Source organism: Natator depressus, chromosome 7 (genome assembly GCF_965152275.1).
Source record: "Natator depressus isolate rNatDep1 chromosome 7, rNatDep2.hap1, whole genome shotgun sequence".
NCBI lineage: Eukaryota > Metazoa > Chordata > Testudines > Cheloniidae > Natator > Natator depressus.
In genome coordinates this window covers 82,730,467-82,749,086 of record NC_134240.1, presented here as the reverse complement: position 1 = coordinate 82,749,086, position 18,620 = coordinate 82,730,467, and the positions used below count along the sequence as shown (strand labels likewise).

Sequence of the window (18,620 nt, the reverse complement as noted above, 5' to 3'; positions counted from 1 at the left end):
CTCCACTTGAGCTGTTAAGGATTCCACCCCACAAAGTCTCATGCTTAGATTGTGAGGAAGTACAGTGCCCTATGGATTTTATACTCAAAGCCAGGCTCACAGATCTGCTCTTCTCTGTAAACCAGTAAGAGTGTGTTACCAGCGGCACCTGGTCTGGAGAGCACTGAATATGGTGACTAGGGAGGGTGATTATAGTCAAGTAAGTGGTTTGTAACATGGTCGTTTATTTCATACCTTGTATCTTAGGTACAGTGTATGTTCCATTTCACCTGGTTTCTGTTGATCTAATGCACTTCAAATATTCGAAAGTGACACTTTTTGCGATATGAACAGTTTTTAGCCTTGGCGTCTTGGCTAAAATTTCAACTCTAATATAGGGTCTGCTGTTGTGTTGTGTTGCTGTGTAATAGTTGTTTTGTTTCACCCCAGAGGTAGCAGCATTTCAGTGATGTGAGATATAAGATGATGTCTATCTGATGAAAGGTGAAGACTTCTCCTGTACTGCTTCTTTCTGTCCATCTGTATCAGCTGGTCTCTACTCACTGCAGGGCAGAAGCCATTTTGGTCTTGCTCCTGTCCATCATGCTCCATAGTTGGCCAGAACCTTGCTATGTCTATCAATTGTGTTTGGTGTTGTTCGCAAAAGACAATGGTCTAATGCACTCCATTGACAATGTCACCTGCAACATTATCACGGTCAACAGTTTTTACTGTGATTCTTCCCATACCTATTTCCCCCAGTTCTGATAGGCTCTCTCCACTCCCTTGCTCCTTATCTTTGTAACTGGTGGGGTGCTTATGTCACCCCTCAGTGCTGGTTGTCCTCTCAGAAATCCTGCTGAGCTTTGTACTACTGTCTTCTTTTTAAAGGCCAAAACCAGAAAGCTGTGAAAATGCATGTTCTTTAGTCATCACTCCCTGGTGTTTATCTGTGGGATCTTCACTAAAGGACACTTATTCATTAAATCCTTCAATCCTCAAGTATTTGAATGTTCATTGCACTGTGTTCAGTTCTTCACAAAAACATAATGCTCTCCTGCCTGTTTCTTCCCCTCCTACTCTGTGATGGCTTAGAGCACCAGTCAGCAGCCTGGTGTTTGAGTTGGGCCACAGCTCGCAATAGCTCTCCAGGAGGGCATTGTACAGCCTAATTATTCTGTGTCCCAGTGCAATTGGTAGGGTGCTGAGAAAATTACAGACCTGCAAATGAAATTACGGAGGGAATGGCTGGTGGAAGCAGCAGAGAGGGGAAGAGCCCGAAAGAGAGACAGAGAAGCTAGCCTGGAGTTTAATTCATTGTTTCCAAAAGAGCAGTTAATGGATTATGACAAATGTCTTACTGTTCTCCCTTAGTGTTGTGTTAAAATGGAAATGGAAGGTCAATTTTCCTAAATGGATTTTAAATGACTGACCTCCTGTGTTTTTTCACTCACTGCTTTTCACTCAGGAGGCAACTTGGTCATTTTGCTTTCTTGGTCTGCTTGGCTTTTGTTTTCTTTTTACTTCCTATAACACTTTCAGTGTTCTGTGGTCCTATTTTATACCATAGCTTTTTGCTACGGGTGACTGGGGAGTGGGATCACTTCAGCATTGCCAGCTCTCAAGATTTTATCACCAATCTGGCAACATTTACTGTGAAAGTCCTAGTGCCTGGAGCTGAGAATCTCAAATTCCACTCCCCAGTTAAAAAAGGATAAGCTTATAGCCCTCAGGGTTGCAGAGAAAAGCCTGAAAACTTGACCTGAGAGTTACCTAAAGGCTCTGAAACCCAAAAGTCAAATAAAAGAACCTTTGCATTTTAAAATTTCATGATTTTTGCAGGGCCAGATTTCGTGATTCATGAATGCTAGGGGTTTAGTGACTCTTAGTTTAAATGTTAGGGCTCATGAAGGTGAAGGAGTAGACAGCATTGGTTAGAGCTGGACACAGGGCACGCAGACAACTCTGCTCAAGCATCTCAAGCCCAACCTGCTACGTCTTGTGCTGTTTCCTGGGTACATACAGCTCTGCTGTGGTAACTCAGTACTCCCCTACATCACCTCTGTTCTGTGTCACCCCTTGGCCTTGCCTGAACACGAGCTACCAATTGTCCCTTTGTGTCAACTTTTGGTATGTGTATAAATATTCACTAAGATCAAACCTGAGAAACTCACTACACTTGTAACCAGAATGGCATACTGAACTCAGGTTTCTAGAGAGGAGACTAGTGTATTAGATCCTTGCTCTGCTGTCAAGTGATCTAAGATCTTGCTTTCTTTATAGCTTTTGATTCCTAAAGCAAATGGCCTGGCTGGAATAGAAGTAGTCATGTTTATGTGCCAGGGAGATTGTGAGTGTGTGGTGTCCAAGTCCATTACCAATTCAGTGGTTTTAGTCATGGAAAAAAAGTCACTGGTACTTTAGATTATATTTGCAGCTGCTGCAAAACCTCTATTGTTGATCACTCATGAAATATTGTGATCTCTGTGTTGGGGTGTATAATCTTCTGAGAGGGATGAGCAGGGCATGGGCAGGGGTAGTGGAATGTGAGTATAATGTGAAAGAAGCGGGAGAGTTGGCTGGTATGGGGACCACTGGAATCCAAAAAAGAGCTGTGCCTAAAATCTGAAAAGACAGGTCTGTGTGATTTATGTTGTGGTCATGGTCAGCTTTCCCAATGCAAGCCCTGCTGGGGTTTTGTTTGGATCATACCAATGCATTCCTTTAGGCTGTGGGATCGGAGGCCCTGGGGCAGTGCCAGACCCTCTGCTCATTCTCACAGAAGGGAACCTGTGAAAAGAGCTGACATGGAGCAGGAGACTGGGAGGAAGATGCTGTGAACAGCCTCCTTTCCATTTCTACAGCTTGATTTTCTTTAACCCCTTTGGTTCTGATCCATGCTTTGTAGGTACATCCTCCAAGCATCCCCCTTCAGAGCAACCTCAAGTGCCTCACATGTCCTGATAATGCATTCACATTGCTGTTTGGGGAAGTGATGAGGCAGCTCTGACATGAAGTGCGTGCCCCAAGTCCTGGATTTATTGTGTGTTTTCCCTATTGCAAGTACTGCCACCCAGCAAGAACCGCAGGATTAGTGTGATTTTGGAGTGCTAGGGTGCCAGTGACACGCTATGGATGCCCTGGGTCTGGTTAGCAGCAGCACAGCTGTGGGTCAGAGGCACTTGGTGGAGTCATTCATAGGTTGCTCATGGCTTCAGTGAAGGGTGAAAGAGCAGTCTTCTGTTGGAGCACAGAACATGGCAGAAGTACATTTAATTTATAATCTAGTGACGAATGTTCTCTGGATTCTTAATATTTGTTTTTCTTCTCTGACGGCCTCCAATCTCTTTCATAACCCGAGAGATATTCCTCATCCCCTTCCCTTAAGGTCCCACATTGTAGCAGCCTTGCTCCCGGGGGATGAGGTGAATATATACAACTGCTCCTGAGCCCATAAATGTCCCTCTGTGTATTAGCCAGAGGACCTCACTGTAGAGTGATTAAAAGGGCTCCCTTCCCATATAGGCACTCGCCCTCTGTAAGGCTCACAATCTTGAACTGGTCCAGGAGCGAGGCACCCAAGCTTGGGTCTCCTTTGTTGTCTCACAGCTAGTAGGCTGTTGGATTCTGTTTCCACCATTTGTATGTGGCACTGAACATTACTGAGAGCTGCCCCTGTTGTCAGCAGTGAAAATGAGTACTTCCCCACTCACATCATTGCAGGGGAAGGTGTCTGAGAGAGAAGAAAGGGAAAGGCTGCCCAAGAGCAGAGACGCATGAGAGATAAGCAGGGGAAGGACAAAATCTGGAAGAAAATAATCATTTTCAGGCTTCTAAGAGGGTATGGCAAACTGGGTGGAGTGGAAGTAATGGCAGTGAAGTAAAAGCAGCAAAGAGTAAAAGCAGTAAATGTGGCACCTTATAGACTAACAGACATATTGGTGCATAAGCTTTCGTGGGTGTATACCCACTTCGTCAGATGCATGTGAAGTAGCTGGCAGTGATTTTTTTTTACATAAGAACGGCCACACTGGGTCAGACTAATGGTCCGTCTAGCCCAGTATCCTGTGTTCCGACAGTGGTTGGTGCCAGATACTTCAGAGGGAATGAATAGAACAGGGAAATTATCTAGTGGTCCATCCCCGGTTTTCGCTTCTGGCAGTCAGAGGCTTAGAGACACCCAGATCATGGGGTTGCATCCCTGACCATCTTGGCTAATAGCCACTATGAACTTATCTAGTTCTTTTTTAAACCCACTTATACTTTTGGCTTCACAGCATCCTCTGACGATGAATTCCACAGGTTGACTATGCATTATGTGAAAAAGTACTTCCTTATGTTTGTTTTATACCTGTTGCCTTTTAATTTCCTTGGGTGACCCTGGGTTCTTTTGTTATGTGAAGGGGCAAATAACACTTCCTTATTCACTTGTTCCAAACCATTCATGATTTTATAGGCCTCTACCATATCCCCTCTTAGTCATCTCTTTTCAAAGCCAAACTATCCCAGTCTTTTTAATCTCTTCTCACATGGAAGCTGATCCAAACCCCTAATCATTTTTGTTGCCCTTCTCTGTACTTTTTCCAGTTCTAATAAACCTTTTTTGAGATGGAGCGACGAGAACTGCATGTGGTATTTAAGATGTGGGCACACCATAGATTTATATAGTGGCATTATGATATTTTATGTCTTATTATCTATCCCCTTCCTAATGGTTCCTATCCTTCTGTTAGTGGTTTTCGTTTGTTTGTTCATTTGTTTTTACTGCTGCTGCACAATGAGCAGATGTTTTCAGAGAACTATCCACAATGACTGCAAGATCTTCCATGAGTGGAAACAGCTAATTTAGACCTCATCATTTTGTGTGTATAGTTGAGATTATGTTTTCCAATGTGCATTACTTTGCATTTATCAACGTTGAATTTTATCCGTCATTTTCTTGCCCAATCACCCAGTTTTGAGAGATCCTTTTGTAACCTTTCCAGTCTGCTTTGGGCTTAACTACCTTAAGTAATTTTGTATCATCTGCAAACTTTGCCACCTTGCTGTTTTCCCCTTTTTCCAGATCATTTATGAATATGTCGAACAGCACTGGTCCTACTACAGATCCTTGGGGGATCCCACTATTTGCCTCTCTCAGTGTGAAAACTGACGATATATTCCTACACTTTGTTTCCTATCTTTTAGCTTGTTACTGAGCTGTGAGAGGACCTTCCCTCTGATCCCATGACTGCTTACTTTGCTTAAGAGCCTTTGGTGTGGGACCTTGTCAAAGGCTTTCTGAAAGTCCAAGTACACTATATCCACTGGATTACCCTTATCCACATGCTTCTTGACACCCTTAAAGAATTCTCATAGATTGGTGAGCCACGATTTCCCTTTACAAAAGGCATGTTGACTCTTCCCCAACATATTGTGTGTATATATGTGTCTGATAATTCTTCAATAAAAAACTAATTGGTTTAAACTCTGGTTACACTTATGGAAGCATTTGTGGAGCATGCTCAGTAGGAGTAACTGATTCCTGACTCTCTGCCTTTCTTTGCAGGAATTGAGTATGGCGATGTGCTTCCAGATTCCTTCCCGTCAGCCCCTGCAGAGACCCTCCCCCATTTCCTACTGGAGCCACAAGATGCATACATTGTAAAGAACAAACCTGTGGAGCTGATCTGCAGAGCCAACCCAGCCACTCAGATTTACTTCAAGTGCAATGGCGAGTGGGTGAATCAGAATGACCATCTCACTAAGGAGAGCCTGGATGAGGTGACTGGTAAGAAACCACTGCAGACCTGACTCTCATTTTACCCCATTCCTCCCGCCCAATTCTCTTTGCTGACTTTCTCTCTCCTCTGCTACTTCATCTGTCTACTCCCTCTCTCTTTTAAAGGCTCTGTAGTGTGCAACAGAGTGGTATTTAAAGCACATTACTGTGCAGGCATGCCTGAAATGGAGGAATAACTGGATCCCTTTCTGCTCTGGATGAGGAACAGTATTACCGCCTCCTTTCAGCATCGCCTGACAGGATGGATCCCCTTTAAAAGTGTTTTGTAAGCCCCTTCTCTGGTTCCACAGTGAGATTTTGCAAGTTCAAGGAAGACCTTCCCACCACTTAAGAATGAATTTCCTTTCTCTTCTTGTTGCCTACCCCATCCATATATTGGTAAACTGATATAATGCCTCCTCAGTACACCCTATGAGCATTTTACTTTGTCTAATTTTCCTTCAGGCCGTTGATGATTTTTGTTGGTCTTTAGTGAAGTCTGAGACTGAAGTGTCCATGTGTGAATGCAATATTGGAGGAGCATTCACACCAGAGCCAAAGAGAACAGGAGTGTGATCACCCTTCTCTGTGCTGTGAAGTGTCTGCATGTGCCACACAAAATCAGATTGATCTTTTCTGCTGCTAGATCCTCCTGCAAGCTCATGGCTAATTTGTTGTATACTATTGCCCAGAAGTCTGTCTCAGAATTTACCACTTTCTAGTTTTCCTCCTCCCATTGTATATCTGTAATTTGACATTATTTCCCCCCAGATATATTAGCTTGTATTTTTCCAATTCATATGATTATTTCCTGTCCATGTGTCCAAACGGTCTAGGTCACTTTGTGTGATTTCTCTGTCTTCACTGCTATTCACAGCTCCTCTCAATTTTGTATTATTTGTGACTTTCAGTAGAAGAGCTGCCCCTCCAACTTCAGTAGATGAAGATATTAAATAAGACTTTACCTATCAAACTCCCTTGCTGTACCCCACTGAGAAGCAATTTATCAACATGTTAAAACAGTTGCTTTTTGGAACAGCTATTTCTAGAGAACACAAAAGGAGACCGTGTTCCTAACTTAGTTGTAAGTAACCCACAGGAGTTTCAGTCAAGAAGTAGCTATAGTTGAGCCACTTAATAATAGTGACCACAATGTAATTAAGTTCAGTACCCTTGTGGGAGGAATCATACCAGCATGGCTTTTTTAGATGAAAATTGTTCCTCTCCAAGCTACAAAACAGTGTTGATAAAGGAGAACTCTTAGATATAATTTAGTTGGACTTTCAGAAAGCACTTCACAGGAGGTGGTTGAGAAAACTAAGTAGTCAGGCTAAGGTGTAAAATACTGACATGGATTAGAAAGTGGCTGAGACAGAAAACCAAGAGCAGGAATAAATGGTCAGTTTTTAGCACGGCAAAAGGTTAGCAGGATCCATACATGGACCTATTCTGTTTGATCAGAGCAGGATGGAAGATTTTTGGTTGGGATTTTTCAGGGAGCCTCAGAGAAGGCTGCAATGCCCATTCAGTTTCAATGGGATTTGGGTGCTTAACTCCCTTAGTCTCTTTTGAAAATTTCAGCCTTTGGCAAAATGCTTTTCTGATAGAAAAGTAGTGCAAAATTCTCAGCAAAAATGTTTGACAAATGGTTCGTCTTTCTTTATCCAGCTCTATTTAAAGTCTGTCCTAGGTACTTGTATCACGCCATTTCTGTGGTATCTGAGTGCCATACAATCTTTCATATGTTTATCCTCACAATATCCTCTAAAGTAGGGAAGTGCTATTAACCCCATTTGATAGATGGGGAAGTGAGGTACTAAGGGACTTGTCTAAAGTCCGAGAAAGTCTGTGGCAGAGCAGGGAACTGAACCCTGGTCTCCCAAGTCCTGGTCTAATGCTCTAGCCACCAGACATTCCTTCCTCTCTAATTGAATATATCCACTAATGGTCTGGAACAGGCTGAACAAGTAGGTGGCAAACTTTGCAGATGACACAACTTTATTTGCAATAGTCAATCTAGAGAGCTCTGAGGAACTTCAGAAGGACCTAACAAAGCTGAGTGAATGGATGGCATAATGTCCGATGAAATTCACTGTTGACAGAGACAGGGTAATACACATTGGAAGCAACAATGTGAATTACTCACACACTTTGCTGAGCTCTAAATTAAGAGGAATCATACAGGGAAAAGAGCTAGGGGTCAGCTCATTGAAAAGCTTTGTTCCGTGTACAGTGGCAACCAAAAAAGCAAACAGGATGCTTAGAGAATAGGATAGAAAAGAATATTGAGACTTTTCTAATGCCATTATATAAATCCTTGGTATCACCCTCACCTGGAATACTCTATTCAGTTTTGCCAACCCTATATCAAAAAGGGTAAAGCAGAAGTACAAAGGGGTTCAGAGGCTGTCAATGAAAATGACTACAGGCAGGGAAAAAAATTGGATGAGGAGAGATTGGAAAGATCAAGATTTTTGTTTAGAGAGAAAATGAACAAGAAAGGGAGATTATACAAAATGATGGCTCGTCTAAAGAAGGTAGGTCAGGCACTGGCATTTATCTTTCTCATAATCCAGGAATGAGGGGACATTTAATGAAATTGAAAAGCATTTAAAACTGATAAAAAGAAAATACACAACACATAATCATTCCACAGGACTCATTGGTAAAGGGCACCAGAGGCCAAGAGCGTAGTCAGATTCAAAAAACAATTAGATATTTAATGGATAGTGAGAATGGTGACAGGTAGAATTTAAAATATAGATAAGCGATATCATGTCTCTCATGCTCAGAGCATAAATCAACCAGTAGCTGCCTGGACTAGGAAAAATGTATTTTATGGGCATATTATTCTATAATTGTCCATTACAGGATTTCTTGCACTTTTTTCTCTGAAACCCTCATGGTTCTGGTCACTGTCGGAGGTAGGATAATGGACTGGTTGAATCATTGGTCTGATGTAATTAAATGGTTTGCTAAAATGTAAATATTTTACATCTACCCTCTCTATCACTAATTTTGTAACTGTGTCCTAAACAAAAAAGACCAATCAAGTTTCTCTTATAAGTTATGGTTCTGTATAAGCCCATGGATGTGGTGAATTGTTCATCACTTGAAGTCTTTAAATCAAGACGGAATATCTATCTCAAACAGAGGTTATGGTGTTGATGCAGAAGTTATAGGTTGGGGTTCTTTGGCCTGTGTTGTGCAGAGGGTCAGACTAGATGACCATAATGGTCCCTTCTGGCCTTAAAATCTATTAATATTGTCTATTGTTCATGATCCCATTAGCCCCTAGATAATGATTTTCCCCCAATGTTTTTACCAGTACTTTACTAACAGCACAGCAATTACCAGGCTCACTCTTCTTTGCTTTTTAAAATATCAGCATTATAGTTTCTCATCTCCAGGTAATCAGTACCTCCCAAGGTTTCCATCAGTTTTCAGAATCAAATGTCAGTGGTACATGACATCTGGGTCAGCTGATTTGTGCATGTTCACATTTATAAGTATTCATTCACCTGCCTGTTATGAAGAGCTTCCTAATTGTGTCAATGTCTTCCCGTTCCGTCATCCTCATAGCATCACCATCGAGTTTTAACTGGGAGTTCACTCCGTTCTGTGAGTTCTTGCTTGGTTGCCTTTCCAAAACTCTGTAAAGGGAAAACTGTTTATTTAAACCTGAGATATTTGAGCAGTCCCGCATGAAACCACTTTTCCTGTTCTTTGCATTTTTCTTTTCCAGAGGATTTGCAGTCTACTATTCCCTATTTACACTCTTCCTTCAGGATTCCCAAGTCACTTTTCATTCTAGTGAATTTGAATACTCCTTCCAGTCGCACCTTATTCACTGTGTCCCAGATTTTAAAAGGTATTGAGGCATTGCTGCAGTCAGTGCTGTAATGCCTAACTGATTTAGGAGCCTAAATCTCATTTTCAAAAGTGATTTTAGGCACTTAGGAGCCAAAATTCCATTGATAGGCAATGGGATTAGGATACCTAAGGGTGTAAATCACAGTTAGGCATTACAACGCTGCAAGCAAGAATACGCAAATACCTTTAAAAATCTGGGCCTAGATTTCCTAATAAATGCACTCAAGATTCCTTAATTACCTTGCATGCTGAGTTTACAAGTTGCAGGTCAGACCCATAAAAATGAGGATAGTTGTGCAAATTTTGGGATGGGTGGCTGCTCTGAAGGGAGGTACATCACAAGTCAGGCATCTCGTTTAACCCCTCTCCTTCTGGATTCATGCAGGGCAGCTATCTCCCCCAGCTGGGGAGTACCAGGAGAAGGGTGTATGGGGATGAAGTAGAGTTGTTATTCTATCATAGGTGATGAGTGATTGTAGGAAGGAAAAATGTTTGTTCCTGAGCAGTTAGTTTTTGTTCTTGTTTGCGGGGTTCAGTTTTCTATGTAGAATGAATGTATAATTAAAATGTCCATTAAAGAAATGTGTACTGCACTGTTGAACTTCTGCAAAAGTCCATATGAAATGGGTAAATTTATTTAATTACTATCTAAATTACCAGTATGAATATCAAATGAATTCAGGATGGCAGGAGGCTTTACGGTCCCAGGAGGCTAGTTGCTGCGTACTGCTGTAATCCCAGCTGTGTGACCATCATACCAGCTAAAGGAGCCAAATGTCAGGTCAGATGTGATTCAAAGGTGGTGGAGCCAAGGTGAAATGCAAAGGAGTTTAGTGAAGGTAGGGAGATGGGCACCTTATGTGAGCCAGGGTGCGATAATAAAATAAGCCTTCTAATAAAGGTAGCAGTGCATGGGGCTATGTGCAACATTATAGAGCAGCGAATGCTGTAGTAACTATGTGTTTTATACCTGTAACTAGCTGGCAGTGCTTTCTGGGGTTTATAATTCCATCATGGATCTTTGCTCAGAGTTGGAACTCTACATACTACAGAAAATAGAGAAGCTGGTTGTCTCCAGTGATTCTTCTGTGCTCTGCAGTTCAAAAAGGGCTTCGTTTTCTCAAGTGGAAATGTGCAGAGTCTTTAGTTTAGAACGTGGGTGGTTACCTTGGAGAGAAAAATGCAGCTAAAAGGCCCACCAAGAGTGATTTCATTGTAATAAGGTGGTGACTTGTTGTGGCTTCTTGTACCTGCTGGAAGTAATGACACGTGGTGGCTGCATTTAATGGGTACTCCCCACATGTTGCTGAAGTGTAGTGGCCACCTTTACTGAGGACATGAGCAGCTTTCCACAGTTACTGCCAGACTGCACCTTTGACTGCTCCTGGTCTCTCTGAGTGCACTCCCTCTAAATGTCAGGTCTGTAGCAGTCACCTGTCCCTGGGAATGGAATGAACGTGGGGAGCTGGACTAGAGCTCTCGAGGTCCTGTCGACCCCTGTATTTCTCAAAAAGAAAAGGAGTACTTGTGGCACCTTAGAGACTAACCAATTTATTTGAACATAAGCTTTCATGAGCTACAGCTCACTTCATCGGATGCATACTGTGGAAAGTACAGAAGATCCTAATTGGTTAGTCTCTAAGGTGCCACAAGTACTCCTTTTCTTTTTGCGAATACAGACTAACACGGCTGTTACTCTGAACCCTGTATTTCTCTCATTCTCCCACTCTGACTGGGCCCTGGATTGCATTCCCCTGTGCATCAACCGTGAGTTGCCTCAGCAAATCTGACATGTATCCAGACCCTGCAGCTCTATTCCCTCCGGGACAATGACAGTGGTAACCAGTGACCAAACAACCTCCTTAAATCCATATATTTATTTAGAACAAAAGCGTTTTGGAGAAAACCTATCTTAAAAATGATATAGTGGACTATACATATGTCCTAAGCTTACCAGGTGTATAACCATCTTCCACAGGGGGACCTTGGTTGGACTCACTCCATGCAGACTTCTCCCTAGAGCCTCTCAGTTTCAGCCCTATGCCCTGTCAGAGCTCACTGACAACTCCCTGGATAGCCCCTGATAACTTACCCTCCCGCCCCCACTTGGCAGGAATCAAGTCACTTTAACTCTTTATAGCCCTTTGATCTGGTAATTCTGTGCTATGGCAAAACAAGGTTTGCAGCTGGTTGAGACAGGATCTTGAAGTTAACACTTTTCCCCATTGTCTTGCAAGTATGTGCTTAGGCATTCTTATCTGGGAAGCCATTACATGGCCTTCATGCATTGGACCCTATTGAATTTGAGCATTATGGATATATAGTAAACAGTCCACTGCCCCCAATGAAAATTAGATTGATCTGTTACATAGGAAATTCAAATAATGGCCAATATACAATAACTTCCCCCTACTGACTGGTTACCTATAGTGTTCATAAAATTGTTATATCTCAATGTTCGTAACATGGGAAATAGTGGCCATTTTGAGTAAGGGAGTGCTGTTGATATAATGGAAAACGTAGGGAAACATTGCTAATAACTTTGCTTAATTAGAACCTAATTTCTTCAAAGACATATTTGAAGGCGTTTGACAATGAGTTTTCACTATATGAAAAGTCTGAAGGATAAAAATCTTCCATGTATGAGCAAAAGGGGTCTGGAAAATGTTCTCACTTTGGGGAAAAATTTCTTAAAGGCCCCACTTGTAATTAATTTTAACTCCTAAACGCAGTAACAGATTTAGTTGACCGTCCTCAGAAGATTCAGTCTTCACTCACAGATTGTGCTGTAAACTTGGAGAGGAAACATTTTGTTCTTCACTGAGGTTGAATTGCAACTGTAGGTGAAAAACTGAATCCAACTTTCATATAGAGGCAATACTGCACCTCTGTAATAAAACTATAGGCAGCTGGCTTACCTGACCAGCAGCCATACTGAGAAAAGAAGCTAGAATCAAGATGGCCTACTATGCTAACAGTATTCATATCAGGTCCACTATGCATTGATAGAACAACTGCAAAGGGGAGAGGGGTCACAAAATTGCCCATTTCAACTTAACATAGTAAAGTTTGATTCTCTTAACACAATGTCCTTAGCTACAGATCAGAAATATGAGCTTTGAATAATAACTTTTATGGTGAATTTTGTTAAAGTAAACATACTTTATAATGTTTTGTAGCGTATCTTAGTATATTTTATGTGGAAAAAATGAAAATTAGCCAAATCAGAGAATAATAATTCAGACATAAAAACAGCTAACATCTGTACTAGCAGCCGTGCTAGAAAGTAGCTCTCCATTTAAGTGGCCATGGGGAGCAAGACATATGAGTGTTAACTTTACACTGCTAAGATGCATAATGTTCTAACATGGCAGTTTAAAGCTATAACCCCTCTTTATGTGGTTAAACAATTCAGCCAAGATTTTCACAAATGACTAGTGATTTGGGGCTATCTGACTTCTTGGGTGCCCAACTGAGATACTTTGAAGGGCTGATTTTACAGAAAACGCTGAGCACCTCCCTCTGAAAATAAGATCCCTTTAAAATGTGTAAAGACTCTTGACATCCAAAACATGAATCATTGCTGGAAATCTTGGGTGTTTTTTGTTTTTTTTCTTCCCTAAACTTTTTTTTCCATGGGAAATCTTTTTTTGTTTGTTTCAGGTATCTCATTTTTTTCTATAGAAAGGTGATTAAAAATAAAGTAATTTCTAATTGCATTGATGGAAATAAATTAACCAAAATTTGAATTAACAAAATATACAGCTGCACATGGTTTTGAAGTCTGTGCCTTTAAAATGCAAGGCCAGCACATGATCTATTAAGTTACACAGACTTTGATAGATCGCTAAGCAACCCTTCAGGTTTCCATCGTGTTCTGTCAATGCAATAGTAATGTATTAAAAAACAGGGAAAGAGTTATAAAAAGAAGGGCACTGTACATTTTGAACAAAGCATGTTCTTCAGTTCATACTAAAGCCATGTCTACACTACTACTTATGTTGCCAAAACGTATGGCGCTCAGATATATGGAAAAAAACAACAACAATCCCTGAGTGATGTAAGTTTTTGCCAACATAAGCACTCGTGTGCATGGCGCTATTTTGGCAGGAGACACTCTCCTGCCGATATAGTTACCGTCGCTCATTTAGGTGGTTTTATTATGTTGACAGGAGAGCGCTCTCACCTTGGCACAGAGTGGCTACACGAGTGATCTCACAGTGGCACAGCTGTACTGGTACTGGTACAGTTGTGCCGCTGTAAGCTTGCTAATGTAGACATGGCCTGAGCGAGGGATACATGTCTGGAATATGTCGTGAAAATAGGAAATCATTCCCCGTTTTGTTTCTTCAACAATAAATATGAGGACGAGAATGTTCTATATTTTTCTCCATGGGTGGGGCACCTACTAAAATAACACTTTTCCTTTATTTTTTTAATGTGATGTAGATGTGACTAGGTTTGTACAAAAACACAGAAAGGCTAAGGTATCAGTGCCTGGTATTGTTGGGGCAATAAAACAGATTCCTTAGTGTATACAGATAGTAACTGGGGCTTTATTTTAAACAAGACAGAGTCCTGATAGCGGCTCCTCATATAAGTTATCACACCCTGGGATGGCTAAACACAGTCCAGCTGGCTAAGGCATGTTCAGGAAACCAGAAATAGTCTCAGAAGTTGACCCACTTGACCACTTGCCATGACCCTGTTCAATTCAGCTAGATTGTGTTTCTCAGTTTAAGAGACGGAGTCCTCACCTTCTTCTTTCATCTCCTCTCAGCGGCCACTTCTCTCTCGCAGACTGTGAGGGGCTGGCATACTGTTCGTGCCACCTCACTTCACTACCAAATGTGAGCAGTCACGTGATTTATTTCCAAACCATTTTGTGCCTTCAGGGCCTCTCTGCTGGGTGCAGTGGCACCATGTGCATCATCGGAGCTTTAATATGTCCAAGGGTCCTTGTCAGCTGCAGATAGGCACTTTAAAGGGATGTTGTCAGGCTGATTTTGACACAACATTTAGTCTATGTAGAAACAAGATTTAATGGGGCCTAAAGTGAGATCAATAGAAATGTGTATAGATTTAAAAAAAAAAAATTCCAGTGGAAAAAGATTTTTTGTTTGGATTTAAACATTCCCCTGCCTTGTTTTGGAACCCAAACTTTTCAGCATTGTGGTAGTGAATAAAACCCTCGAAGGATACCTGACATGAACCTGGCTAGAAAGAAAAGTGAAATTGACTACTTTACTTTCATTGCCCCGCCTGGGCGAAATGTAAAAAGTAAACAATCAAGAGAGTGGTAAAAAGCAAATGTGATGTTTTTAAATCCTTCAGTTTTAATAGGGTATGGTGGTATTAAGAACTCAGGATATTCAGCTTATTTGTTTTTGAGATGAGATTTTTTTTAAAACCCTCTTAAATGGCAATGCAGCAGTACCACCTGCATATCCAGAAACATGGTGTCATCTTTAAAACACTGTGTGTGGGTGGAGGGGATCCTGGCATGGATCAGAATTTGGATCAAGCCCTTAAAAAGAAGATGGATGGGACAAGAGAAGAAGTGGTTGCAGAGGAAGAGAGGAGATGACTATCTCATGAAGAAGGGTTGTTTCTCTCATCAAATGCATCCCTCTGTCAAGTTCCTTTTTTGAGCTGCAGGACCATCATTTTCCTCCCCTTCAATCAGTGCATGTGTGTGTGAGTACACACATGCGCACACACAGTATACTTCCATATGCAGCTTATTTCATAAAGGTTCAGCATTCTGGCCTCCTTAACCCTCTGTTTTGTTGTCTCTCCTTCCAGGGATCCTGGTGCGGGAGGTCCAGATCGAGGTCTCCCGGCTGCAGGTGGAGGAGCTCTTTGGTTTAGAAGATTACTGGTGTCAGTGTGTGGCATGGAGTTCTGCTGGGACCACGAAAAGCCGAAGGGCCTACGTCCGGATAGCGTGTAGGTGTAATACACACTTATCATTCATCACAGCCCCTGTCCCTATCTCTGTCACTTGCTCCTTCTTGCCAGCCTGTCCCCGCACCCTGCATGGGAAATCCTTTTCATCTGTCCTCATGGGGAATTTTGTGGAGAGGGGTTCTTAACAGGTTTATGCATTTGACAATCTGTGTAGGGTTTTATAATTACTTAAGTTGGCAGGAGCTCCTACTCCCATTCCAGGCATCAGAGCAGGGACAGAATCTCTCCTCCCTTATTCTAGAGCCGGATGGTTTCCTCCCAATATAGTTCCATGACTCCTCCTTTCCCACTGCCTGCCAAGCTCACCCAGGATAACCACTGCAGTAGATGGTAACCCCACTCCCATTTAATGAGCCAGTGGGGTTCACGCAGTGTGGCAGAGCCACATTCCTCCATTACACCACCCTAGCCATGCCTGCTGGATTTAGTGGATAGGATCAGTGCTGTCTAGTGGTTACAAGATTAGGGCCAGGAACTCCTGAGAACTGTTCTCAGCTCTACCATTGACTCACGATGTGACCTTGGGTTAGTCATATACCCTCTCTGTATCTGAGTGTTCACACCTGTAAATGGGGATAAACTTACCTGCCTCACTAGGGTGTTGTGGTAATTAGCTAGTTAATGTTTGTACAGCGCTTTCAACATGCTCAGGACTTACATGGTGCTTCATTATTTTTAAAAAAAGAAAAGGAGTACTTGTGGCACCTTAGAGACTAACAAGTAAGGTGCCACAAGTACTTCTTTTCTTTTTGCAAATACAGACTAACACGGCTGCTACTCTGAAACCTGTCATTATTTTTAGCAGCCTGACAAGTTAGCACCTCAGCCACAGAGGTGATTTGCCTGATTCAGCAACTTTAAATCCTGCATCCTGGATTGACCTCCTGTGTTGTTTCCTTTAGCAAGTGAATAGCTCATGCATTCGTAGGGTGGGAGAAGTCAACAACTGGGCTATTCTGCCACCCAAAGGATGTAAGAGGTGATTCTCTTGACAAGGAGAGAGCTGGGGAAACAGTGCATTGCAGTTCTGCCAATAGGGAAGTTGTTCTGTGATTAAAGATGCTTCCCTATAGAAGCATCATGCTGAACATGGAAAGTCCATAAGGAAACCTACTTTAAGAATATGTTACAGTTGCACTCTGTACAGCTTGCACGAGGGAGCCCCCTTCCCTGTATGCACTAGCTACACAGCTGAGCAAGGCAATATGCACCTTCCCTTTCTGCAGAGCTACTAGGTGCATCTTAGACCATATCTACACTATATGAGAACTATAATGTCCTAGCTATAGCGCCGTAGATCTGCCAGCATAGCCCCATAATGTAGACACAGCCTACACCAATGGAGGGGGTTTTCCGTCGCTATAGGCACACCACCTCCTTGCACGCTGGTAGCTAGGTCGGTGGAAGAATTCTTCCACCGACCTAGCCACATCTATGCTCCGGGTTAGGTCGGCATAGCTGCACCACTCGGGGGTGTGGACATCTCACCCGCTGAGTGCCATAGATATGTCGACCTAAGTTTTAAGTTTAGACCAATCTTAGTGGGCCTCCCTCTTGCACACCTTACAAAGGGCGCAGTAGCCCCTTTGTACCTTTCCACGAGGCAGCTGCGTTAGCTGTGTGTGCACCTGCAGTGCTGCCTTCCCTCCAGAAGACTCGGAGGGACTGAGAGGAGGGTTATTTAGGGTGGAAACTGTTACGTTGTTTTATCTGTAGCAGTTGCTTTTCCCCTGCTACAGCAGCTGAAATGTTCTCAGCCTTCAAGGCTGTTTTGACACGAAGTGATGCTTCCTGCTCTCAGTTGACAGTAAGGCCACAGCTAGGAATAAAGCTGTCTGTTTTCTTAGGAACACAGAGCACTTTTTCTTTAATTTGCCTGCTTTGAGGCTACATAAAAAGCCTTCTCTTTTCTCCTTTCCAAAATGGTTCCCAGCTCAGTGACATTTGCTACTGGACCGCTGAGTTTCACGAAGTCGCCCTGTGGCTTGTCACACACCCCATAAAAGCAGGGGGGGAGGGGGGAGAGAGAGAGAAGAATAGCACAAAAAAAGGTTGGTGCCCAATCGCACTTCGCTCAAGTTGGAGCAATGCTTATTGGAAGCAATTCTTATGGATTGCAGCGCCATCTAGTGACGAAGGGAAGGACTAGTATCAGTTGCTCCTTTTTCCCTGCTAAGTGTGGCCCACGAATGTACAGTAGGCCTGCACGTGGTGGTGTATTGGACTGCTTGTCCTCTTTCTTTTAACATCCCATGTGATCATGAGTAAAGACATATGTGTTCCATGTACATAAGGCCCAGTTCTGCCATCCTTATTCACAATGAGTGGTTCCTTACTATGCAGCTGGTGCCAATGACTTCAGTGGGATTATTCCTGAAGTAAGGTACTGCTTAATGTAATGACGGCAGAATTTGGCCCATGGATAGCATGCTACTTATAGTACATAGTATGAGCACTGTAATATATGGCCACTTTCATATTAGATCCTATATGACTTACTATGTCATTTGCATATTCTGTAATTCCAAATGTTAACACACAATATTTATGTATAATTCACTTAGAATAAGATAAATGCAGTTTACGTGTGATGAAGGCACAGTGCCAGATTTTCAAAAGTGCCCAGCTCCTGGGAGTTACTGGGCAATGGGCCTTTTGAAAATCTGACCACTTCATTTAGGGGCCTAACTGGAAGCAGAGCCCTTCTGAAAATGTTGTCTCATTTAGAATCATAGAATATCAGGGTTGGAAGGGACCTCAGGAGGTCATCTAGTCCAACCCCCTGCTCAAAGCAGGACCAATCCCCAATTTTTGCCCCAGATCCCTAAATGGTCCCCTCAAGGGTTGAGCTCACAACCCTGGGTTTAGCAGGCCAATGCTCAAACCACTGAGCTATTCCCTCCCCCAGGTGCCTCAGATGGAGCTTTTGGGGGCTGAGCTCTTTTGAGAATCTGGCCCATGGATTTCCTTGAAATGCATAGTGCTACTTAATAGACAGCATGAATTCCAGTTCATAATGGTACATCCCCACCCTGAC

At 42.5% G+C, this 18,620-nt stretch overlaps 1 protein-coding gene across 3 annotated transcripts in view; it reads left to right on the top strand.

Moving 5' to 3' along the window:
- Positions 1-18,620, top strand: part of UNC5B (unc-5 netrin receptor B) — a 151,138-nt gene that overhangs the window by 101,065 nt on the left and 31,453 nt on the right. For all 3 annotated transcript variants that reach the window (XM_074958936.1, XM_074958937.1, XM_074958935.1), the window contains exons 2-3: positions 5,528-5,749; positions 15,419-15,562. In XM_074958936.1, coding sequence (XP_074815037.1) covers positions 5,528-5,749; positions 15,419-15,562 — 366 coding nt within the window. The remainder of the gene's footprint in view (positions 1-5,527; positions 5,750-15,418; positions 15,563-18,620) is intronic.